General features: G+C 39.8%; 1 protein-coding gene across 14 annotated transcripts in view; it reads right to left on the minus strand.

Moving 5' to 3' along the window:
- NPAT (nuclear protein, coactivator of histone transcription) overlaps positions 1-26,545 on the minus strand; it is a 67,477-nt gene that overhangs the window by 4,594 nt on the left and 36,338 nt on the right. For 8 of the 14 annotated variants that reach the window (XM_016921941.4, XM_063783380.1, XM_063783376.1 and 5 more), the window contains 9 exons: positions 25,880-25,971; positions 25,709-25,796; positions 17,457-17,553; positions 16,709-16,837; positions 12,666-14,318; positions 10,388-10,503; positions 10,204-10,312; positions 2,260-2,320; positions 1,020-2,181 (listed from right to left, as the gene is read on the minus strand). In XM_016921941.4, the coding sequence (XP_016777430.2) occupies positions 1,020-2,181; positions 2,260-2,320; positions 10,204-10,312; positions 10,388-10,503; positions 12,666-14,318; positions 16,709-16,837; positions 17,457-17,553; positions 25,709-25,796; positions 25,880-25,971 (3,507 nt within the window). The remainder of the gene's footprint in view (positions 1-1,019; positions 2,182-2,259; positions 2,321-10,203; positions 10,313-10,387; positions 10,504-12,665; positions 14,319-16,708; positions 16,838-17,456; positions 17,554-25,708; positions 25,797-25,879; positions 25,972-26,545) is intronic. The other 6 variants (XM_508739.8, XM_063783378.1, XM_063783381.1 and 3 more) reach the window with 2 other exon arrangements.

The following is a 26,545-nucleotide window of genomic DNA, read 5'->3' on the forward strand; positions in this document are numbered from 1 at the left end:
AAAAAATGACCAGGCGTGGTGGCTCATGCCTGTAATCCCAGCATTCTGGGAGTCCGAGGTGGGTGGATCACAAGGTCAGGAGTTCAAGACTAGCCTGGCCAACATGGTGAAACCCCATCTCTACTAAAAATACAAAAATCAGCCGGGTGTGGTGGCAGACACCTGTAATCCCAGCTACTCGGGGGGCTGAGGCAGGGAATTGCTTGAACTCAGGAGGCAGAAGTTGCAGTGAGGCGAGATCACGCCACCGTACTCTAGTGGGTAACAGCGCAATACTCTGTCTCAAAAAAAAAAAAAAAAAAAGGAAAAAATATTAGCCAGATGCAGTGGCGCATGCCTGTAGTCCCAGCTACTTGGGAAGCTGAGGTAGGAGAATCACTTCAGCCTGGAAGGCGGAGGCTGCAGTGAGCCAAGATCGTACCATTGCACTCCAACCTGGGCAACGAGAGTGAAACCCTCTCTCAAAAAAACGGAAAAACATACGTAAATTTGATTTTTCCACTGCTCTAATATGCTAACATTTTTAAGGGCCTATGGAAGAGATTACAAGACGTGGGGGGAAAAAAAACTGAAGATCTAAGAACAAAGTCATTTATTACTTGGTAGTTCTACACAATAGTGTTTAATATTGTTTCCCAATCTTTCATGACTATGTCATGCTCATGAAAAAACTTGAGTTCTACCAAGAAAGAAAGAAAAACTTTTTTTTTTTTCCCCTGGAAAGATGTTTATAAACAAATGCCTCAGCAGTTTTTCTGAAAATGCTGTTTCACCTAGACACCTTGTGCGTACTACACTAACACTGCTGGACTGCTTTGTTGCCCTACAAGTCTGAGTTTGAATCCTGCATCTACTGCTTATTGGTCCTATGATCATGGTTATGTATTTTGTCAATGAAAACTAAAAGCTGTCTTAGCCATAACGTTCAGTCAAGTTGTTGTGGCAAGAACTGCTGAATTCGCTAATCACTAAAGCGGGAAAAAAAGGTATGGTTTTGAAATTAAAACTTTCAAACTTGCCTTAATTTTCTTCTTTTTCATTGGTATTGATGAATTTGTAAGATTTTTACTAGAAGGACGAGAGTTTCGCTCACGTTCATCTAATTCCTCAATTTTCCGCTTTTTTGTGGTGCTCCTTGAAGATGCTCTAAACTGTTGTGTGTTATCTTTCAGAGGAGTTGCTGAAGTAGTCCTAGAAATGGCTGCCCTGGAGAGAATCATTAATGTGTGGGCAGCCATATTTACACTGTTTTCACTGCCTGTTTCACTGGCAGGGCTGCAGGCAGGCAAGTCTGGGGTGACAGGAGGGACCATTACTTTTGATGTACTACTGTCTTCACTGAAACGCCTACTAGAGGGGGCCTTGATAATATCTATAGGTTCTTCTTTATGTTTTTCCCCTGCCCCTGAGCCAGGTGTCCGGGGCACAGGTAAATCACTACTATCAGCAAGCCTACTTACTGAGCTGTGCCTCTGTATATCCTGTAACATTTCTGTGGTAATCAAAGAACTGGCGGATTTAGTTTGCTCTTGTTTTAGATCCTTCACAGCTGTACCTACTGAAAGGACATTTTTATTGTTTGAAGATGTGCCTTGTTTTTTGGTCATTTCTTGCAGTGAAGCTATAGATTTCTCACTTCGCAAACCCCCATTTTGCTGCCCAATAGATAGTTTTGAATTTTCTGGATTTTTCTGCCTTTCTACATCGCTGCATAATTCATTCTCCTTATTAGCCGTTGCTTTATGGAAAGATTCAAGCACAATTTCTGTTGGTGAAACTTTCTTTTCTGATTGAGTTTCTCTTACGGTGGTATGCCGGCTAATGGCACTTTCCGATTTAGATAAAATCTTAGGCAGAGGAGGCTTCTCTTTCTCTCTTTTGATAGCATTATTAGAAGGGGGTTTTAAGGTGGAGGACACATTGGGTGAGTCAAGATTAGGAAAAGAGACTGCATTCCTTTCTTTGTTTTGGGACACCATCTTATGGTTTGGCCCCTGCGTATTTGCCACAGGAGCAGTAGTGCTGTCGAAACAGAGTACACGTCTGTGGCATGGTTTAGCAGCTGGAACTATACTCTCTTCTGGGAAGGGAACTGTGGTTTCTTCTGATTTTTTCCCAAGATCTGTGGCAATACTTTTGTCAGAAACTTCAGTTCTAAAACAAAACAAAACAAAACTATTTCTAGCAGCATAAAGAAATCCTTTATGTTTTAAATCTGAGCATTCAAACAATCTGTGATAGAAACTACTTTATACTCACTTTTGTGCATGACATCCAACTGAATGACCTGATGAATCCACCAAATTATTTACTTGTTTTCCTGAAATTATAAATGAACATTCCTGAGAAAAAGAATATACTCCTCTGAAAGAGGATAGAACAGATGACAATTATCACATATCATGAGAAAAAATTTTAAATGGTAGCTAATGTACATACAAATAGAACACGTTGACAAAGCAGCTTTTAAAAAGCAGCTTTGAAATAAGTACAAGATGTCTATTTCCCCACTGCTACAGAGGAAATCCAGATATGGAACAAATGACATGCATCAACTTCAGGCAAATATTATGTTTGTCTGTTTTTCTGAGACAGAGTCATGCTCTATCACCCAGGCTGGAGTGCAGTGGCATGATCTCGGCTCACTGCAACCTCTGCCTCCCAGGTTCAAGCAATTCTCCTGCCTCAGCCTACCGAGTAGCTGGGATTACAGGCGCCCGCAACCATGCTCAGCTAATTTTTTGTATTTTTAGTAGAGATGGGGTTTCGCCATGTTGGCCAGGCTAGTTTCAAACTCCTGGCCTCAAGTGATCTGCCCACCTGGGCCTCCCAAAAGGCTGGATTATAGGCGTGAACCACCGCGCCCGGTTCAGGCAAATATTATAAATTCAGTCTTTGGATCTACAAATTACAATGCTCAATATAGCACATAATGTACTACTTACATCCAGGTAGTCACTTAAAGAAAACAACAGATTATATCTATTTTAAAATTCTGTCCAGGTACCTATCATGTTTACAAGCCTATGTCACTCAGAGCACATGCTCTGGAGTTCTAATAGCCATATTTTAATTTCCACGAGCTTCAGCATTTATGTGGGAGAGCAGCAAGATATCAAAACTAGAAAGAAGAGCAAAGATGAGATTATGAAGAAACTTACATATTATGCAAAAGGTTTCAGAGGCAATCCTTTAAGAGATTTATTTATTTATTTATTTATTTATTTTTGAGACGGAGTCTCGCTCTATTGCCCAGGCTGGAGTGCAATGGCATGATCTTGGCTCACTGCAACCTCCACCTCCTGGGTTCAAGCAATTCTAGTGCCTCAGCCTCCCGAGTAGCTGGGATTACAGGTGCACGCTGCCACGCCTGGCTAATTTTTGTATTTTTAGTAGAGAAGGGGTTTCACTACGTCGGCCAGGCCAGTCTCAAAACTCTTGACCTCAGGTGATCTACCCTCCTCGGCTTCCCAAAGTGCTGGGATTACAGGAGTGAGCCACCATGCCTGGCCCCTTTAAGGGTGTTAAATAGGGAAGATGCATGAATAGGTTTATGTTTTTGGAAGATCAATCTGGCAATAATGTGGAAGATGGAACTGAGAAGACAGAAAACTGGAAGTAGAAACTCTATGTAGATGGCTATATTCCAGGTAAGAGATGATGAGGGTCTGAGAGACAATAATGGGCATGTACATTTCCAAAAGTAAAGGAAAAAAATAAATTGTGACATTAACCAAGGGGAAAAACACTAGGCAGAAGAAGTCTTTGAGGAAGAGAGGTGAGAAATATGTAGTTTGAAGGCCTTGAGTTACACAAAATTAGCAAGGGTGGAGAATAGTTTAGTTATGGCTCCAGAAGCCACCATAGTATCCACAGTTATAGAGAAAGCAAAGTAAGGTAAGAATGGAAAAGTTTCAATGCATAATGCAATATTAGGAGGCCACTGGTGACCCTAGTGTAGACAGTTTCAGTAGATACATGAGAAAAGACAGTAATTTGAATGAAGAAATGGAAGATTAAGAGAGGTTAAGAGATTAACATAAAAAGTCAGCAGGTGGGACAAACCTATGTTTATAGCCAGGGAGAGAAGCCAAACAGGAAAAGTTGAAACATATATAGAAGATAAGAATCTGGAGCACATGTAGACCGCATTAACCTTAGAAAGAATGAAGGACAGTTATTTCTTTAAGAAAGAAGGATGATTTTGGAAGCAGAATAGGTATGTACTGAATGAAAGTGATGATCAGAAAGTGAAGTTTAATACTGGTAAGATGGAAAATAAAACCACTAGCTAAGAGTGAGGAGGAGCAGGACTAGATTTGAGACGTGTTGTGCAAGACTGGAATAGTTTGAAGGAGGAACAGAAGAGAAAGCAGACACGCAGATATTTAAAATGATTGCCAAGTGGAAGGTGGGTGAGAAATACATTTTTTAAGTGGTAGGGAATGGTAGCACTTCTAAGGCAATGCTAAGAAGCCCAGGTGTAAAAGTTGAGATGGCTGGCTGGACAGATCAAGGGCTATAGAGTAGCTAGTGGCTATGTAGAAGAATGTGGATATGTAGGTTATTAAGAGAACTGGCAAAAGTGGCTGATGTGGTGGCTTGTGGGCTCTAGGCTGTTTAGTAAAGGAAGTGAATCCGGAAAGAAGACACAAGTTCAGGTGAAAGGTGAGGATTCAAGTAAGAAAAGCTATCACTGGTTGAAGAGGAATTCAATGGGTATATGGAAACAAGTGTGTTTTGAGACACATGACTGGCCTTTAAAAATCTTTTAAGTCTAATAAAAAGGTGAAAAATTCAAGGTGTGGCTATAGGAGAGGTTGGCTGAAGTAAAAATAAGTCTTAGTAGTGGAAAGGATCTAGGCCGGGCGCAGTGGCTCATGCCTGTAATCCCAGCACTTTGGGAGGCCGAGGCAGGCAGATCACCTGAGGTCAGGAGTTCGAGACCAGCCTGGCCAACATGGAGAACCCCCGTCTCTACTAAAAATACAAAAAATAGCTGGGCATGGTGATGCGTGCCTGTAGCCCCAGCTACTCGGGAGGCTGAGGCAGAAGAATTGCTTGAACCCAGGAGGTGGAGGTTGCAGAGAGCTGAGACTGCCACTGCATTCCAGCTTGGGCGACAAGAGCAAGACTCTGTCTCAAAAATAAAATAAATAAATAAATAAGGAGTGGAAAGGATAAACTCTGAGGGTTAGGGTGGTGGGTAGATTTACAACATGGGCATTTTGTCATTCACAATGATGAAAAAGTGTAGGGAGAGAAGTCTGAGAACCAGGTAACACAGTCATCAAGGTTCTGAGTAAAAATCTGGTGTTATTTTGTGTATGGTGTCTTTTGTTGAACAGAAACTTTAAATTCTAGAGTAGTTCACTCTATCAATTTTTTCCATTTATAAGTTATGTATTTCTCATTTTTAAATTTTATTTATTTTGAGACAGGTCTATGTCGCCCAGGCTGGTCTCAAACTCCTGGGCTTGCATTCCTCCTGCCTCAGCCTCCCAAGTCGCTAGGATTGCAGGTACATGCCACTGCACCCAGTTTCTTTTATTTTCTTCTATTAATATATACACACACATATGTATTTTTATATATATATATATATTTTTTTTTTTTTTTGTAATAGGGTCTTGCTCCATTGCCCAGGCTGGAGTGTAGTGGCATGAGGACAGCCCACTGCACTCTCAACCTCCTGGGCTCAAGTGATCCTCCCACCTCAGCATCTCAAGTAGCTGAGACTACAGATGCACATCACCACACCTGGCTTTTTTTTTTTTTTTTTTTGAGACGGAGTCTCACTCTGTCGCCCAGGCTGGAGTGCAGTGGCATGATCTTGTCTCACTGCAAGCTCCGCCTCCCAGGTTCACACCACTCTCCTCCTGCCTTAGTCTCCCGAATAGCTGGGACTACAGGCACCCACCACCACGCCCGGCTAATTTTTTGTATTTTTAGTAGAGACGGGGTTTCACCGTATCAGCCAGGATGGTCCCGATCTCCTGACCTTGTGATCCGCCTGCCTCGGCCTCCCAAAGTGCTGGGATTACAGGCGTGAGCCACCATGCCCAGCCCACACCTGGCTAATTTTTAAAAAAAAATTTCTGTAAAGACAGAGTCTCATTATGTTGCATAGGCTGATCTCAAACTCCTGGGCTCAAGTGATCCACCTGTCTTGGCCTCCCAAAGTGCTGGAATTATAGGAGTGGAGCCATTGTGCCCAAAGTCTTCTCATTTTAAAAAAAGAAATCCCAGGCGAGGCGCGGTGGCTCACGCCTGTAATCCCAGCACTTTGGGAGGCCAAGGTAGATGGATCACGAGGTCAGGAGATCGAGACCATCCTGGCTGACACGGTGAAACCCCGTCTCTATTAAAAATACAAAAAAAATTAGCCGGGCGTGGTGGCGGGCGCCTGTAGTCCCAGATACTTGGGAGGCTGAGGCAGGAGAATGGCGTGAACCCGGGAGGTGGAGCTTGCAGTGAGCTCAGATGGCGCCACTGCACTCCAGCCTGGGCGAGAAGAGAGAGACTCCATCTCAATCTCAAAAAAAAAAAAAAAAAAAAAAAAAAGAAATCCTTGGCCGGGTGTGGTGGCTCACACCTGTAATCCCAGCACTTTGGGAGGCCGAGGTGGGGGGATTAAGAGGTCAGGAGTTCAAAACCAGCTTGGCCAAGATAGTGAAACCCTGTCTCTACTAAAAATACAAAAATTAGCTGAGTGTTGTGGCATGCACCTGTAATCCCAGCTACAAGGGAGGCTGAGACAGAAGAATCGCTTGAACTCGGGAGGCGAAGGTAGCAGTGAGCTGAGATCATGCCACTGCATTCCAGTCTGAGTGACAGAGCAAGACTCCCATCTAAAAAAAAATTAAAAAAAAAAAATCCTTTATCCTAATGTCATAAAAATATTCTCTTATACATTCTTCTATCATTTAATTGTTTGACTTTTTACTTTTAGGTCTTTAATCATCTTGGACTTCATCTTTGTATGAGGAAGGGATCTACTTTCTTCTCTATATATTGTATATTTAATGATCAATACATTACATATATTATACCATCCATCTTGCTCTGACTTCTGATGTTAACATTACCATGTACAAGGTCTCTTTCTAAACTATCTTGTTCCATTTGTCTTTTTGTTTTAATTACTGTGGCTTTGCAATATTTTACCATTTGGTAGAATGAGTCTGTCCTCTGCTCTTCTATCTTGGCTAGTCATGGACTTTTATTCTTTCTCATAGATTTTATAGTTTTTCCCATCTCCCAAAATATTCTACTGGGATTTTTAAGGAAAATTACATTGAACTTTTGATTCAACTTGGAAGAATTGCAATCTTTACACTGTTAAATTTTCAAATCTAGGAACATGGTTCTCTTCTATTTATACATCCTTTATGAAAGATTTCAAATATTCTCCATTTCTAACATTTTTGGTTAGGTTACTTCCTTTATACTTTATCATTTTTGTGGTCATTATAAACAGTATCTTATTTTCTATAACACTTAATAGGTGTTTATTGTTGGCACCTAAAACACAATTTTAATTAACCATACCTGGCAACCTTACTGAATTATTAGTTCTATTAATTTTTCTATTAACTCCCTGTGGCTTTATTGTGTAAAAATCACATCATTTTCCATAACAGTTTAATTCCCTCTCTTCAAATCTTTACACCTATCTCTTTTCTTTTCTGAGACAGGGTCTCACTGTTGCCCAGACTGGAATGCAGTGGCATGATCATGGCTTACTTACAGCCTCAACCTCCTGGACTTAAGCAATCCTTCTGCCTCACCCTCCCGAATAGCTGGGACTACTATCTGCCACCACAGCTGGCTACTTTTAAAAAATTTATTTTTCTAGAGATGTGGTCTCACTATATTGCCCAGGCTGGTCTCAAACTCCTAGACTCAAGCAATCCTCCTGCCTCAGCCTCCCAAGGTACTGGGATTATGGGGATGAGCCACCATGCCCAGCTCCATTTTCTTACTGTATTGTCTGGAACCACATATGTATGGATGTATGGGACCTTGTTAATGGTGGAAGTATAATCAGATGTCAGTGGGGCAAAAAACTGATTACTTAATAATTAATTTACTGGTGTTGGAAACACTGGCTTATTACATACAGGGTAGGAATGAGTATCTTTGTGTTATTCACAGCTTTAAAGGGAACCCATGATGTTTACTATAGGTAGCCTTTAAGAGCTTTTATCATAAATGGATAAACCTCACCAATGTTTTTTTCTGGTATCAACTTTGTAAGGGATAAAAACAAGTGTCAGACTGTGAAGACATCTGTGATATGTTACTAATAAAATTATAACACCTCAACAGACAGGAAATTTAATAGAGAAGTAGGAAAAGGATATGAATAAGCAATTCACAGAAGGGAAAATATTATTTATAGTTATAAGAGAAGATTCCAAACTTTATTAGTAATCAGAATAAAGTAAAAGAATGATATGAGATACTACCACTTTACATCCATCATAGTGGCAAAAGTTAAAATATCACATGGTATCAAATATTGGTAGTGTTGTGAGGGAAGCAGGGAAAATAATGGTAGAAGTATAAATTTTCTTCTCTATGACTCAGAAATTCTGGGTCATAGAAAAGATATACTTCTTCTCTATTATACCCAGTATACCCAAAGATTTCTGGGAATAAGCCCCCAAAGAAGCTCTCATATGGATTCACACAGAGGCATTTACAAAGATGTTCCTCATATCATTGCATGTCACATCGAAAACATCTGAAAAGTCCACTGATAGGAGATATATAAAATACATTTATGCAAGTGATAGATATCAAATGGCCATTAAAAGGAATGAACTAGTTATAAGAAAGAACATAAAAATAATATAGAGTAGCTATAACAGGACATAAGTCTAAGACGGTGCCTCAATAAGTCAAAATGCAACTTAAGCCTACATCAATAGATGTATACTGTTTAGTTTAAGGAAAGGCTGATTTGATAGCAGTTAGTTGAGTTCTCTGTATAATGAGTGCATTTAAGATACTCAGACTACTGAGAAGAAATACAATGTAATGTGTTAAGTGCTGTAGCATAGGTATCACTAAGAATTAAAGAAAAAAATAAAACCAGAATACCCACCTTAGCCACCGCTGGTTAAAAATGCTTCCTAGGAACATTTAAGTTAATTTCGAAGGATAAATAAGAACCAGATTGAGGGTAAGAGTTGGGTAAGAAGGGGGAATTCTAGGTAGAAGAGATAGCGTTGGTAAAAGGTACAGGGACAAAAAAGATCACCAAGTATAAGGTGAGCAGCAACTATAGTTTATACAAAGGGTCCATGCTGGGAAGTGGTAAGAGATGAGATGGAGAGGTCGAGAGTAACTAGATGACAAATGTATGCATATATGTCACCCTGAGAAATTTCAATTTTATCCTTTGGGCAAAGGGGAGTTGCTGAAAGTTTTTAGGCAGGAAAGCAACATAGTCAGATTTGTATTTTAGGGAAAAAAAGTCACTCAGCCAGCAGATATGAGGTGAACTGAAACAACAGAGACTAAAAGAAGGGAGACTACATGACACTATTGATACAACTTAGATGAAAAATGACAAATACTTGAACTAAGAAGGAGAGGAAAATGTGTTTTAAGAGTGACTACCAGGTTTTTCACATGAGTAAACAGATGGTTGGGACAATGGCTAAAATAGGGAACACAGGAAGGTAATTTGCAAACTTTAAAGCCTTGCTTCAAGTGTGGTCCAGTACCAGCAGCACTGGCATTGCTTAGAAGCTGTTAGAAATGAGGAATTTCAGGTGCTGTACCAGACCTATCAATTCAGTACCTGCATTTAACAAAATCCCCAAGTAGTTCATATACACACTAAACTACAAGAAGAACTGCTCTAAAGTCTCATACAATTATACGAGGCATTCATTAAACACTTGAAAGCTGTTGGGAAAAACAGGGACTATACTTAATTTAGGGAAGCTGCAAAGAACAAACCAAGGACTACTGGGCAAAAGCTAACAGATTCAACAAAGGAGACAATTTTCTCAGAACCAAAGCTGTTCAGTAACAGCTGGCTGCATTATGACATCTGTTACTAGCAAACGTAGGGTGATCACTTGTTTTAAAATGGTTTAGGTATTCAGAAAGAAAACATTTAGGTGTTGCTGCAAACAAATGAACATACAAACATAAAGTTAACATTAATGAACTTAAAAATGGTACCTATACAAGGCTTGTTTCTTAGTCCCTGAGCCTTCTGAGATTTTGGAGGGACGGGGAATTGAGGGATACTTCTATTGCATACAGGTGCTGTCAAAGGCATATGAAGAACCTGGAAGAGAAAAAGCCATTAATTACACTAAGCTTGAAAAGCATCACCGCACCATTTTCAGTTCATAAATCTTACCTGCCGAGGAGGAGTAGAAAAGTTATTTCCATTCTGTCCAACCACAGATACTGGGATCATCCCTACCATTCCTTGGAGTACAGGCTGGACTGGAGAGGCAATTATTATGGCAGATCCTAAAAAAACAATTCTTGTTAAAATAAAATTTTCTCTGAAATGTTTTGGCACAAAACAAACAAATGTTTGGCACAAATTAATTATTGCTTTGAAATAAATTCTATGAACAATCTCTCTTCCTTACGATCCACTCTCCAAAAACAAAACAAAACAAAAAAAAACGAAACTGAAACAGTTTTAGGAAAAATAGCAAGGCTAACAAATTAAGAAAAAGTCAATCCAAATATTAAGGTGGTCTTAATGTTATTCAGTCAGTGAACCATGCTGATCAAGCATAAGACTACAGCCAAGACATCATATTACAATCATATCTGGATTCCTCTAGAAATAATGAAACTAGTTAGAAAATGAGTGGTGAATGTTTCAAGTCTGAACCTTACACCAGAAAATTAGAACCCCAACTGAATATTTATAGCCAGGACTACACTTGTAACCCCAACCTATTACATATCTCAATGGTATTGATCAAAACGGGGTAAGGTAAGCACGTAACTGGTCAAAACTATGGAGGGAAAATTACAATGTCTACATGGTCCTTAGAAGTCAACAACATTGTTTGTGGCTACTGTAATTTAGTCCTGTCCATAAACAAACTTTTGCCTAATACACTACTGTCAGGTTGATCCCCTCGTTTTCATGCAACCTACTACGGTCTCTCTGTCTATGCTGGTGCTGCTTCTCTTTATAACTTACAGATTTTATAAGTTATAAAAACTTCCTTGCTTTAACTCCAAATCCTACCTTCCATTCTTTAAGCTTTAGCTCAAGCCCCACATTCTCTACTAATTCTGACCTCTCCTTTATGTAATTTGTAACAGCACGTAAAACAGACCCATTAGGTTTAATACTAATTGTTGATATTTAATGAAATTTTATTATATGTCTATAATGTAACAAAAAGGGAAAGGAGGGAAGCTTGGGAACCAACACATAAGGAAATGTAAATAAATGTGCCATGAGCACTATCTCTGAGGAACATACAATAAAAAATTATCAATATGATAGGCATATCAATCACTAACTACATATAACACAGCACGCAATAAATGCCACAAGAGCCCCTATGAAAAAAGGATTTATTATTTTTATTTTTATTTTTGGAGACAGAGTCTTACTCTGTCACCCAGGCTGAAGTGCAGTGGTGCGATCTTGGCTCACTGCAACCTCTGCCTCCCAGCTGCAAGCCATTCTTCTGTCTCAGCCTCCCAAGTAGCTGGGATTACAGGTGCCCACCACCATGCCAATTTTTGTATTTTTAGTAGAGATGGGGTTTCACCATGTTGGCCAGGCTGGTCTCGAACTCCTGACCTCGGGTGATCTGCCCGCCTTGGCCTCCCAAAGTCCTGGGATTACAGGCATGAGCCATTGAGCCCAGCCATAAACAAAGGATTTTAAAGACAGAGATCAATTAGAAAGGATTTTATAAAGTAAGAAATTCAAGTTTTTTTTTTTGTTTTTTTTTTTTTTTTGAGATGGAGTCTTGCTCTTGTTGCCCAGGCTGAAGTGCAATGGCATGATCTTGGCTCACTGAAACCTCTGTCTCCTGGGTTCACGACATTCTCCTGCCTCAGCCTCCCAAGTAGCTGGAATTACAGGCGCCTGCCACCATGCCTGGCTCATTTTTTTGTATTTTTAGTAGAAATGAGGTTTCACCATGTTGGCGAGGCTGGTCTCAAACTCCTGACCTCAGGTGATCGGCCCACCTCGGCCTTCCAAAGTGCTGGGATTACAGGCGTGAGCCACCATAACTGGCTGAAATTCAAGTTTTTCTTAAAAATTTCTCCAAAAAGATGATGAATTCCCTGAAGACCGTGACTATAAGAGCTATTCTTAAAAACTCTCCCACAACATTGGGTTTTATACAACTATGTGATGAATTAGTCTGTCTTTTCTGTTTATTGTAACTTACTAGCACATAGATTGAGAAGTATTTGTGAAAAGAAAAAAGAAAAACCACTAAAGCCCATAGCTTACTAGCAGATAAAGAAAAAAAAAAAGGTTTGAATTAGCTAGCATAAAGAAGCAGCGTAATCACAAATTTCAGAATCTTTTCTCATACCATCTACTCATTAGTTATTACTTCCCAGTCAATAACATCACATACAAAAGAAATTAGATCCCAACCCAGAGAAACAAATTTCAAGTATGTTATTAAAGTTACCTTGTGAAAAGTTTGGTGACACAGCTTGGTTGACAGCAAATACACTGTTTGACCTTGGTGGTGTCTGTAACTGAGGTGGTAGAGGTTGAGCAGTCATAGGTGCAGAATTTCCAGGCAACACCACTACATTAGACTGACTTACAGATGTTCCTAACGCTGTTGGATCAGTCACACAGGTAGCTATCAGAATGTTATTTGAATTGCCAAAAGCTGTGCTTGTGGCTGGCATCAACTGTATATATCCTCCATCCTTGGAAACACATGGTGTAACATTAGCTGAAAAAGCAATGCCATCTTCATTCTGAGTATTGTTTACTGCAGAGTCTTCAGATTTGAATGCTAAAAGACTCTGTTCCATTGAGGCTGAATCCCCTACTTCGGCATATACAACAGCACCTACAGTTTCTTCTGAAGATAGGCATTTAACTAGTTCTGCATTTTTAGTAGGTGATTTAGTAGGAGAAGACAAGATTATAGTTGGCAGGTTTTCTCCATGAATACTAGAAACAGCACTGGTAAGTTCAGTATCTGAGGAAACAAATGGATCATCACTAATGATAACTTTGAGAGAGACGATATTTGATGCATCTATCTCTGCTGAGTTGTTGCTAGAAGGTTTATCATCAGTATTTTGGGACTCAGGGTGAGAATCTCCCACTGAAGAACACACAGATTCTGGAGGAAGAGAGTGACTGTTTTCTACAGGAGTGCCTTCTGGAGGCGTCAGTGCAACTTTCTCACAGTTAGCATTTCCACCTAAAGAGAGAAAAATAGTATTCTCTTCTTTTACAGAAGATGAAGGCTCCTGTGAATTCTCAGACTTGGATGGCTGAACTTCATTTTCTGTATGATTTAACTCAACAGATGCTGAATCATTAGATGGTTGTTTAGTAGAAGACAGCGAATCTCCAAGATGAATTTCTACTTGTCCAGATACATTTAAATGTGAACTTTCAACAGACACAGGTAGTATTTCACTTTGAAGACAAGAATTATCTTGGCAATTTGATAGCTGTGACATAACTGGTTCTAACACATTAATTTCTATTTTACTCTTGTGAATTTCACTAGAATCTGATGACTTGGAACCATGAAAATTAATTTTAAGTTTTACTGCATCATTAGAATTTTCACAAAATTGACTTTTTTTAGATGGCTTTCCAGTTAATGAAGTATCTTGGGATAAAAGTTGAGAACTTTTCCCAGAGAGAATTAAGTTTTCATTGTTAGCTTCACAACCAAGTGAAACAAATGAAGTTATTGGTATATCAGGCTGATCAGGCTGTAATTGAGATTCACTCGGTACATTTGAAGACAAAGAGTTCTTTTCAATCCCTATAGCCATTTCAGTTTCAGTGGACATCTGATTGGTGTATAATTCAGCACAATGTGGATTACATTCAGCATTAGAATTCCCTCTTTGGTTAAAGTCATTCAAATTAGGCACGGACTCAAAGGTAATGTCAATGTCACATTTCTGTTCAGTGGGTACAGCTGTTTTAAAGGCCTTTTTCTGTATGCTGGTACTTATTTGGGAAAAATTTTCCTGGTCTTCTTGTCTAAGCACATCATGGTTGTTGCTATTCTTCAAAGCATTTAATGGATCATCATTCTGATAGGATGTACAAAATGCGGGCTGACCAGACTGACCATCTGCAAAGTATCAGGCAGGTAGACAGACATGGTAAATATGTTCAGCTTCTGAGGTAGTCATTTTTGCCATAAAACTTATTTTGCCAAGAAAATAACTCATCTTTGCATACCAGTAAGTGGAAGTCTGATACGCTGTGTTTCCCATTTACTGAGTATCAAAAAATTTACAGGTACTTTCTAGTTACTGATGACTTTTTACACAAGTGTCAATTTGTTTTCCAAGCTTGGAAGACAGATGATACAAAGAAGGAAAAAGTAAAGAGGTTTAATATTTCAATAGGTAAAAAACATACTGGCTCCAAAAATGAAGTTTATTTTGAAACACTAACTTTTCAACTTCTAACATTTCTTCTGACTTTAATTTATCTACTGCCTCGGCCTCCCAAAGTGCTGGGATCACAGGCGTGAGCCACCACACCCAACTTATCTGACATATTCTTAAAGGTGAGATGGGGCCAAGTACATTTTGCATGATTGACACTTGATCTCATTGTGTACTGTTTAACATTAAACAGATATTTACTGAAGACCAACCATGCTTGGTTACTGGGATACAAAGATGAATGATCCAATCTCTAATCTTGGAGAGGTTAGTCAAGGAACCAACTATAGAACAGAAAGTCATAAGAAAGCATGGTAAAAACTGTAACAGCATAGGAACAAAAGGTACCATGAGAAAAAATTATAAAGGAGGCACTGTATGAGAAGATCTTAAAAAAAAAAAAAAAAAAGAGTATGATATGAGTAAGGAAAGAGTATTTCCTTTTTTTTTTTTTTCTGAGACAGAGTCTTGCTCTGTCACCCAGGCTTAAGTGCAGTGGTGCGATTCTCAGCTCACTGCAGCCTCTGCCTCCCGGGTTCATGTGATTCTCCTGCCTCAGCCTCTTGAGTATCTGGGATCACAGGTGTGCGCCACCACACCTGGCTAACTTTTGTATTTTTAGTAGAGACGGAGTTTCACCATGTTGGCTAGGCTGGTCCTGAACTCCTGACCTCAAGTAATCTGCCCTCCCTGGCCTCCCAAATTGCTGGGATTACAGGCATAAGCCACCGTGCCCAGCCTGGAAAAAGTGTTTCAGAAAACAACAATACAGCATTCACAATTTAGGACAGAAAACATTAACTTGAATCAGTATGAAAAATATTTTTAAAAAACTAGAACATTTATGTCAACTAGCATATACAGCAGTTTCCCATTATCTGTAGTTTTGCTTTCTGTGGTTTCAGTTACCTACAGTCAACCAGCCTAAAAATAGGTGAGTACAGTACAATAAGATATTTTGAGGAAGACTACATTCACATAACTTTTATTACAGTATATTGTTATAACTGTCCCATTTTATTATTAGCTATTGTTAATTTCTTACTGTGCCTAACTTTAAATTAAACTTTACCATAGGTATGCCTGAAAAGGAAAAAACAGTAAATACTATATAGGCTTTGGTACCACCCAATTTCAGGCACCCACTGGGGGGCTTGGAATATATCCCCCATAGATAAGGGGGGACTACTCTAATTCTGTTAAATGTGACACTTGCTGCTGAGTACAGAGCACATCTGAATCCTTATTGTGGGGAAAACAGTGGAAATTGTATAGAGGCCACATAAATTCAGGATAAGTAGTTCCTCAGTGAAGTAGGAAGACTTTCTCAGAAAACAGAATTTCAAGTTTCACTTTGTACAGGGAAGAACTTAAGTGAAACACAATCTTCTAGACATAATATATACTGCAAAAAACACAACCCACTATAATTCAGCCTAAGAAGAAATGGAGAATTGGACTTGATTGTTGGCAGAGGAATTAAAGGAGGCACACAGTCTGAGATTCTCCAAGGACAGGATGTGAATGAACATTGGAAGCCATCAGATTTTTTACTGCTGGGAGCAGGTGATAACATTTAAAAACAGGTGCACAAAAAACATGTGCCTTAATAAAAATAAATGTTACAGACTTTTGAGCAACTGAACAACATTAATACTAAATTGCACATGTCAAGAATTGACTGAATTATAAAGGAATGAGGTTGAGTGTGGTGGCTCACACCTGTAATGCTACCTCTGCTTCCCAAAGTGTTGGGAGCATTGTTTGAGGCTGCATGCAGTGACCTATGATTGTGCCACTGCACTCCAGCCTGGATGACAAGAGGGAGACCTTGTCTCAAAAAACACACACCAACAAAAAAAGCTTATAGTAAAAGAATTAATACTCTAAATTTTCTTTTTAATCAAACTACCAAAGATTTATAATTGTTTTTAACAGAGAGAAAAATACAAAAATGACCTGTAACAATCTGAACAACTTCTACTTCCAAATTAATATTTTCTGCCTTTGAATTTTGAGACTAATATTAAGATTTGGATTGATGATATTAACAAAATCAAATTCTTACCAGATTCTTCTGTTTCAAAAGAACCTTTAACTGCTAGATTAGTTTCATCTGCTAAGACTATACTGGGATTGGATTCCATAGGTTGACTGGAAATACTTTGTGATATATTTTTATTATTCTTTGTTTTACCTGTTAAAAAGGGAATATGGAAATAATTAAATGACCAAAACAAAAAATAAACATCAATGAATACAGCTTGTGGGTGATTAGGCAAATGTTAAACTTCGATTTAGGGTTTTATGGATGTTTAAAAAATGTTGCTTTTAATATCATTTACAAGTACAAAGATTTTCCCACTAGACAGGTGTTTCTTAAACTTTAGCCCAGTAATTTGCATTTTCTAATGAGTTCTCAGATAATGCTGAGATTGTTGGTTTGGGGGACTATACTTTGAGAACTACTGCACTAAATCATAAGATTGAGGACAATGGCCAGTTTTTTGTATTCCCTTTGTACGATTCAATTGTGTTTAATACATTTGTATAGTGGTAGACATCAACACATTCCCTGATGACTGGCAAAAATGCCACAAAAATAAAAAACAAAACTACTCTCCACTTTAATAGCTAAAGTTTCTGAGGTAAAAACAAAACAACAAACACTCCTTTAACATATCCATATAATGTTTGATGAAATGAAAACAAGAACTTTTTTAGATACTCTGGGGAATGTTGATTCACTCTGGTTAAGTTACCAAAGAAACTGTAGAAGCCTTTTTTTTCTGTCTTGAAATAAATAGTCTCCTTACCATAGTCAAAGAGATCAAAGAGTGCCTGAAATGCTGGGTCTGATTCTGTCTGTTCCAATATGTCCTGTATAGCTTCTTCAGACATGTGAATTTCACTCTGCAAGAAAGGAGTGGCGTGAAGGCATGATTCTAACTGAATTTATATATATTTACATATTATATATATATGTAAGACAGGGTCTCACTCTTTTGCCCAGGCTGGAGTGTAGTGGTACAGTGGTATAGTCACTGTAGCTCACTATAACCTGAAATTCCTGGGCTCAACTGATGCTCCTGCCTCAGCCTCTTGAGTAGCTGGGACTACAAGTGCACCACTATGCCCAGCTTATTTTATTATTATTATTATTATTATAATTATTTTTGATAGAGATGGGGTTGCTACCTTGCCCAGGGTAGTCCAGAACTCTTGGGCTCAAGTGATCTTCTTGCCTCAGCCTCCCAGAGCACTGGGATTATACATGTGGGCCATTGTACTCAGCGTGAATAATATGATTTAATACCAGCAAAATAATTAGCAGACACTCGACTATTTCTGACTTTTTATGTAGTAGCATTCCCCCACTCCAAGAAAATTTCCAATGACATGCTCATTTAAAACAAATTAAAACAAAACTAGATAGAAGGTGTTTCCTAATCCTACTTCTTAGAGGTAAGAACTTTGGTGAATGTATTCCTAAACATTAAAATGATATAAAATGAATATATGTATATAAATGGAAATAAAATCATACTATAAAGTTCCCTTTTTTTTGTTTTGAGACAGGGTGTCACTCTGTCACCCAAGCTGGAGTGGAATGCAGTGGCGCAATCACAGTTCACTGCAGCCTTGACCTCCCGAGCTCAGGTGATCCTCTCACCTCAGCCTTCTGAGTAGCTGAAACTACACATGTGTGCCACCACATCCAGCTAGTTTTTATATTTTTAGTAGAGATGGGGTTTTGCCATGTTGCCCAGGCTGGTCTTGAACTCCTGGGCTCATGCGATCCGCCCACCTCGGCCTCCTAAACTGCTGGGACTACAGGCATGAGTTACTGTGCCCGGCCCATACTATAAAGTTCTATAATCTACTTTCTTTACATTACTCTATTGTAGACTGCTGTATAGGTCCTTCAATATAAATCTATTTTATCCCTTTTATCTGTCTGCTCTGGGTTCTTCATGTAAAATGCTTTCCTTAAATGCTGCCAATCCTTATCTATTCAGCTTTAAAAGTAACATGCCAAAACCTACCTCAAAAGCCCTGTACCAATGGTGGAGGTGAGCTTGTCAACTACAAGCTAAGCTATGGAATTATGTTGTAGAACCGTTTGTATTTTTAGTTCTTTTGAGTTAGATTTCTTGCTGGGAGGGCTCATGACTGACAACAGTGTTTCTGGGGGAGTATGAGAAATAGGGAGTAGATACAGTTTAACTCCTTCCTTAATTTTGCACCTTATTATTATTTTTTTGTGTGTGTGTGTGTGTTCATGAATTTCAAGATTTAATATTGCTAAGATTCTCATACTATTTAAAACCTATAGATTAAATGCAATCCCTATCAAAATTTCAATAGCATTTTATAGAAACAGGAAAAACTACCTTAAAATTCCTATGGAATCTGGGCCCAGTGCAGTGGCTCACACCTGTAATCCCGGCACTTTGGGAGGCCAAGGCAGGTGGATCACTTGAGGTCAGGAGTTCGAGACCTGCCTGGCCAACATGGTGAAACCCCACCTCTACTAAAAATACAAAAATTAGCTGGGTGTGGTGGCGCATGCCTGTAATCCCAGCTACTTGGGAGGCTAAGGCAGGGGAATCACTTGAACCTGGGAGGCTAAGGTTGCAATGAACCAAGATGGTGCCAGTGCACTCCAGCCTGGGAAACTGTGAGTTGAGTGAGACTATCTCAAAAAAACAAAAACAAAATTCCTTTGGAATCTCAGAGAAAAGCAAAATAGCCAAAACAATCTTGAAACAGAAGAACAAATTTGGAGATCTCACAGTTTCTGATTTCAAAACTAATTATAAATTGATAGTAACCAACACAGTATGGTACTGGCATAAAGGCAAACATATAGACCAATAAAACAGAATACAGAGATCAGAAATAAACTCAGGAAAATGTAGTCGAATGGTCTTCAACAAGAGGACCAAGATCATACAATGCAGAAAGGACAGTGTCTTCAAGATATAGAGTTGGGAAAATTGAATACTCACATGCGAAATAATGAAGTTGGATCCTTACCTTACACCATATATGAAAATTTACATTTAAATATTCCATTCATTTTGAGCTAATTTTCATCTTATAAATTTCATATTATACTTTTTTTTTGATGGAGTGTTCCTCTTGTTGCCCAGGCTAGAGTGCAATGGCGCAATCTCATCTCACCACAACCTCCACTTCCCAGGTTCACGTGAATCTCCTGCCTCAGCCTCCCAAGTAGCTGGGATTAAAGACATATGACACCACACCCAGCTAATTTTGGTCTCAAACTGGCTAGTCTCGAACCCCTGACCTCAAGTGACCCTCCCGCTTCAGCCTCCCAAAGTGCTGAGATTACAGGCGTGAGCCACCACGCCCGGACTCATATTATACTTTGAAGCCTTACATTTAAATCTTCCATTCATTATGAGTTAGACCTAAAAGTATATAATCGTAAGGAAGGGTGGCTTATCCTCGTTTGAAAAGGGGAAAAAAGAAATCATAAGGGAGGCCAGGCATGGTGGTTCACACCAATAATCCCAACATTTTGGGAGGCCAAGGCAGGAGGATGGCTTGAGTCCAGGAGTTCAAGACCAGCCTGGGCAACATAGGGAGACCTCACCTCTATAAATAAAAATAAATAAATAAAATAAAATAAAAAGAAATCATAAGGGAAAAGCTTCATGAGGTTAAACAGTCCATGATTTCTTGGATTGACACTAAAAGCTCAGGCAACAAAAGCAAAAATAGACAAATAGGACTATATCCAATGTTAAAACCTACGTGGATCAAAGAACACAAAGTGAAAGGCAAGCTATGGGATGGGAGAAAATGTTTGCAAATTCTATCTGATAAGGGGTTAATATCAAGAATATATAAAGAATTCCAACTGGGCACCGTGGCTCACACCTATAGTCCCAGCACTTTGAGAGGCCGAAGTGGGGAGATACCTTGAGCCCAGGAGTTCTAGATCAGCCTGGCCAACATGACAAAACCCTGTCTCTGTGAAAAATACAAAAATTAGCCAGGCATGGTGACACACACCTGTAGTCCCTGCTACTTGGGAAGCTGAGGTGGGAGGGTCACCTGAGCTCAAAGAGGTTGAGGCTGCAGTGAGCCAAGATTGCACCACATCACTCCAGCCTGGGCATGGAGTGAGACCCTGTCTCAAAAAATAATGTAAGTCACATAATATATAAGAATTCCTATAACTCAACAACAAAAAACTTGATTGAACAATGAACAAATAACTTAAATAGACATTTATCCAAAAAAGGCATACATGTGAAACAATGCTTAACATCACTAATCATTAGAGAATTGCAAATCAAAAGCACAGTGAGATATCACCTGACACCCATGAGGATGGCCACTATCAAAGCAACAAAAAATGACACGTGTTGATGAGGAGGTAGATAAGTGAGAATTCTTGTACACTGTTGGTGGGAATGTAAAATGGTACAGCTGCTATGAGAAACATTAGAAAGCTTCCTCAAACAATGAAAAGTAGAATTACCAGGTCCAGCAATCCCACTTCTGGGTATATGCCAATAGAAATAGAAGTAGGATCTCAAAGACATATTTGTACACCCATGTTCATTGCAGCATTATTCATGATAGCCAAGAGAAGCAACCTAAATGTCCATTGATACATAAATGGATAAACAAAATGTGGCATATACATTAAATGGAATATTATTCAGCCTTTAACAAAGGAAATCCCATCACAGGCCATGTGGAACCTTGAGGATATTATACCAAGTGAAATAAGCCAGTTATATAAAGTAAATGCTGTATGATTCTACTTATGTGAGGTATGTAAAGCAATCAAACTCATCAAAACAGAAAGTAGAATGGTGGTTGGCAGGGGATAGGAGAAGGGGAAATCAGGAGTTGTAAATAAGAGCTTTACAGATCAAATTGTGTCCCTCCCAAATTCACATGTTGAAGTCCCAACCTCAACAGGATTGTATTTGCAGATAAGACCTTTAAAGAAGTAACTATGATTAAATGAGCCTATAACTGGCTGGGTGTGGTGGCTCACGGCCGAGGCGGGCAGATCACCCGAGGTCAGGAGTTCGAGACCAGCCTGGCCGACATGGCAAAACCCTGTCTCTACTAAAAACACAAAAAATCAGTGAGGCGTGGTGGCACATGCCTGTTGTCCCAGCCACTTGGGAGGCTGAAGCAGAAGAATCGCTTGAACCCGGGAGGCAGAGATTGCAGCAAGCTGAGATCACACCACTGCACTCCAGCCAGGGTGACAGAGCGAGACTCTGTCTCAAAAAACAACAACAACAACAACAACAAAACTTACAGCTATCTATTGCACAACAATGTGAATATAATTAACATTACCAAACTGTACACTTAGTAATTGTCAAGATTGTAAATTATATATTTTGTTTTTACAATTAAAAATTAAAAAATAAACACTCCCCTTTGGGTTTCAAAATGGTAGGCACTTCTTTCACCAGTACCACAATGTGCTTGTTGTTCATTTTCCTTTATATCACACTAATTTTGCATCCAAGGAAAGGAGGCCTGGATCGAGGTCATAATAAAAAAAAAAATCCTCCTCCTAAATCTAAAGCCTTGGTGAGCTTCCCAGCATGTGAAGTAAAATCTGAAAATCTTCACTAACAGGTTATTCAGGTCATGGACTGTCATCTGCTTAGAAAGACGATATCTTTTCCTGGGAATCTGTGGCAGACAGAAGTTAACCTAAAAAGCTTGAAGTTTATCCATAGTGCTGTCGTGGTCAGTCAAGTAGTGTGATGGCTTTTCAAGGGGTGGGGCCTGTGCTGCCACCTGTGTCTCAGTTTGTCCAGGATATGCAGGTCCTTTTACAAGGTTCCCATCAGCAATAAGAGACTGGAGACACTCATTCCAGCACTGCATAGAGCGAGCTGTGTCTTGCTGACCCAGACCCTGCCATTGCTGTTTAGGGTCACCAGGCTGAGGCTGAGCCAGATTCTTAAAGGGCAGCACTACCAGGCCAGTGTGCTTGTTCCCCTTGTCACCTTGGCATCTTCCTTGGTATGGGGGTCAGAAAGGAGTCTGCATATGTGACAGCCCCACTCATAGAATTGGTACTATTGACACAGGACTTCTAAGTGTCAAAGAAGAGTGAGAGCTCTCTCCCTGCACACCCTGGGTAGGCTGAAGCATCATGACCCCTGGAATTTTGCACCTTATTATCCTGTTCGTAGCCTCAGCTTTCAGAGGGACTTTCAGACGTCCTGGTGCTACTTCTCGAGCCTTTTGGGATTTCTGTGTTACAAAATTCCCTATACTGTCTTAAAAACTGTTATTTAAATCTTTTCTTTTTAGTTCTGAAACGGAGTCTCACTCTGTCACCTACGCTGGAGTGCAGTGGCGCGATCTCGCCTCACTGCAACCTCCGCCTCCCAGGTTCAAGCGGTTCTCTTGCCTCAGCCTTCTGTGTAGCTGGGATTATAGGTGCATGCCACCACACCTACCTAATTTTTGGTAGAGATGGGGTTTCGCCATGTGGGCAAGGCTGGTCTCCAACCCCTGAACTCAGGTGATCCACCTGCCTCAGCCTCCCAAACTGCTGGGATTATAGGCGTGAGCCACCACACCCAGCTAAATCTTAATTCTTAACTTTCTACGAATACAGTATTATGAACAACCAAGAACAGTAGGTTGTGTCTTTACTTTCTTACAATCCTTCACAGTATTTAACAGAGTACCCTGATTATGGTAAGCACCTGATGTATTTATAAAGCAACAATAAGCAAAAAGCTGGAGAACACAAAAACTTCAAACAGAGCATACATACTTGTTTTTTGGTTTTGAAACAGTATCTTGCTCTGTTGCCCAGGCTGGAGTATAGTGGTGAAATCACAGCTCACAGCAGCCTTGAGCACCCAGGCTCAAGTGATCCTCCCATTTCAGCCTCCCGAGTAGTTGGGACAACAGCTACATGCAATAACACCTGGCTAATTAAAAAAAAATTTTTTTTTTGTATAGATGAGGTCTCATTATGTTGTCCAGGCTGGTCTTGAACCTCTGGGCTCAAGCAGTCCTCCTGCCTTGGCCTCTCAAAGTGCTGGGATTAAAGGTATGAGCCACTGTGCCTGGCCCATATTTATTAAGTGGTAAGATAAGAGAGGTTTTTGAAAGAAGTACTGGTAGAACTGACATAGAGAAATACAATTCAAGGGCTCAATGGCTTTACTCAGAATTCAATTGAAAGAAAACCTGCTCTAATACACTCACATGGGCATGCCAATAAAAATATTTCTATTGTTCAATGGTCCAAGTAAAAAGATGTCCTAAAATCACAATTGCAGCTGCTCTTCAAAAAGGGTACTTGGGTCAGGTGAGATAGCTCATGCCTGTAATCCCAGCACTTTGGGAGGCCAAGTTAGGCAGATCACTTGAGGCCAGGAGTTCAAGACCATCCTGGCCAACATGGTGAAACCTAGTCTCTACTAAAAATACAAAAATTAGCCAGGCGTGGAGGTGCATGCCTATAATCCCAGCTACTTGGGAAGCTGAGGCAGGAGAATCGTTTGAACTCAGGAGTTGCAGTGAGCCAAGATCGTGCCACTGCACTCCAGCCTGGGCGACACAGCGAGACACCATCTCAAAAAACGAAACCAAACAAAAACCAAAAACTAGTTGAGCATGGTGGCATGTGCCTGTAGTCCCAGCTACTCAGAAGGCTGAGGTGGGAGTATCACTTGAGCTGGGGGAGATCAAGGCTGCTGTGAGCCGTGATTGAGCCACTGCACTCAAGCCTGGGCAACAAAGTGAGACCCTGTCTCAAAAAAAAAAAAAAGGTATATTAAAGGATAGTTGCACATGAACAAATCTTAAAACACAGACTGTTATATTCCTCCCTTACTAGCTCAGTCTCTTTTGTATTTACTACCAATAGCAACAGTGACCACTGTCCCCATCTTTCTTCTCTTAGTATTAAGCCTCACAGGCAAATTGTCATTTGGTTAGCAATCTTTCTTTTTAAAAAGGTCTTGCTCATTTTATTGGCCGGGCACGGTGGCTCACGCCTGTAATCGAGCACTTTGGGAAGCCGAGGCGGGCAGATCACGAGGTCAGGAGAGGGTGACCATCCTGGCTAACACGGTGAAACCCCGTCTCTACTAAAAATACAAAAAAATTAGCTGGGCATGGTGGTGGGCGCCTGTAGTCCCAGCTGCTCAGGAGGCTGAGGCAGAAGAATGGCATGAACCTGGGAGGCAGAGCTTGCAGTGACCTGACATTGTGCCACTGCACTCCAGCCTGGGTGACAGAGTGAGACTCCATCTCAAAAAAAAAAAAAAAAAAGTCTTGTTCATTTTATTTTGTTAACTATTACTTGGATTCATTATGTATCTTTTTTTCTTATTTTTTTGAGACAGGGTCTCTTGCTCTGTCACCCAGGCTGGAGAGCAGTGGTGCGATCCCCGCTCACTGCAACCTCCGCCTCCCAGATTCAAGGATTCTCCTGCTTCAGCCACCCGAGCTGCTGGGATAACAAGCACGTGTAATGATGCCCGTATAATTTTTGTATTTTTGGTAGAGATGGGATTTCACCATGTTGGCCAAGCTGGTCTCGAATTCCTGGCCTTAAGTGATCTGCCCTCCTTGGCCTGCCAAAGTGCTGGGATTACAGGCATTAAGCCACCATGCCTGGCTCCATTACATATCTTTATTGTATCATTTCACTGTTTCTCTAAATTATTATACAATTTGTAGCAGTGTAGAAGAAATGTAATTTATATAAACACTGTATTACTGTTTATTACACACAAATATACCCACTAATAAATTTTTAAGTATTGAATACTTAGGAATCCATGACTGTGGATGCAATATAGATTCTATTTTAAGTCATCATCCAATGTGTTTTTCAGGAACAGACTGCATTCAATGAATGAAGAAAAGTTTTATCTTACTATTGTAAATCATTTTATCTAATTAGATGGCAAATCATAACACCTTATGTTGGCAAATGGTTTTGAAATGAAACCAAAATACCATCAATCTTAAGTATAAGTAACACACACGCACACATGCACACCCCAACCACCCATACCGGAAGTCCTAGGAATTCATCAATTGAAGTCTCTGGCTCCGTAGGGTTGTTATCTGTTTGCTTAGGTACTTGGGCAATATTGTTATCACTGTTAATAAAGAAAGAAAAATCTTTATTACAGTTATGCAATTAGGCAAAAACAATTAGGCATTTTAAACATATATAGCTTACCTAGTTAAAAATTTATTTATGTTTTCTGCTAGCTTTTCTTGAAGAGATTTGTTGCTTAGTATTTTTTCTCGTGCATTTTCAATAACCATTTGCTGGAAAAGAAAGCCACTGTTAGCAAAAGGACAATAAAGAGTATTCTGCTATTTAATATTTATTAGAAAAGAACAAACCGATAAGAGCTGGATCGTTTTAATAAACCTAAATGGAAACTCAGAAGTTGTGATGGCTCCCTCCATATTAATACCTGAATACAACACTTCATAATTTGCAAATGTTTTCACAGATCTTTCACCAACTCTTTCTTATACAGTTCCGCACTCATCATCAAACCCCAGTAAATGCCCTATTTTTACAGAGTGTCGTCTATAGCCCAGCCTGGAGTGCAGTGGCACAATCTCAGTTCACTGCAACCTCCACCTCGCAGTTCAAGCAATTCTTGTGCCTTAGCCTCCTGAATAGTAGCTGGGATTACAGGCGTGCGCCATCACACCCAGCTAATTTTTGTATTTTTAGCAGAGACAGTTGGCCAGGCTGGTCTTGAATTCCTAGCCTCAAGAGATCTGCTGCCTTTGGCCTCTCAAAGTGCTGGGATTACAGGTAGAAGCCGCTACTCACCGGCCAGTTTTTTTTTTGAGACAGGGTCTCACTCTGTCACCCAGGCTTGAG

This window comes from Pan troglodytes, chromosome 9, assembly GCF_028858775.2.
Source record: "Pan troglodytes isolate AG18354 chromosome 9, NHGRI_mPanTro3-v2.0_pri, whole genome shotgun sequence".
Classification (NCBI taxonomy): domain Eukaryota; kingdom Metazoa; phylum Chordata; class Mammalia; order Primates; family Hominidae; genus Pan; species Pan troglodytes.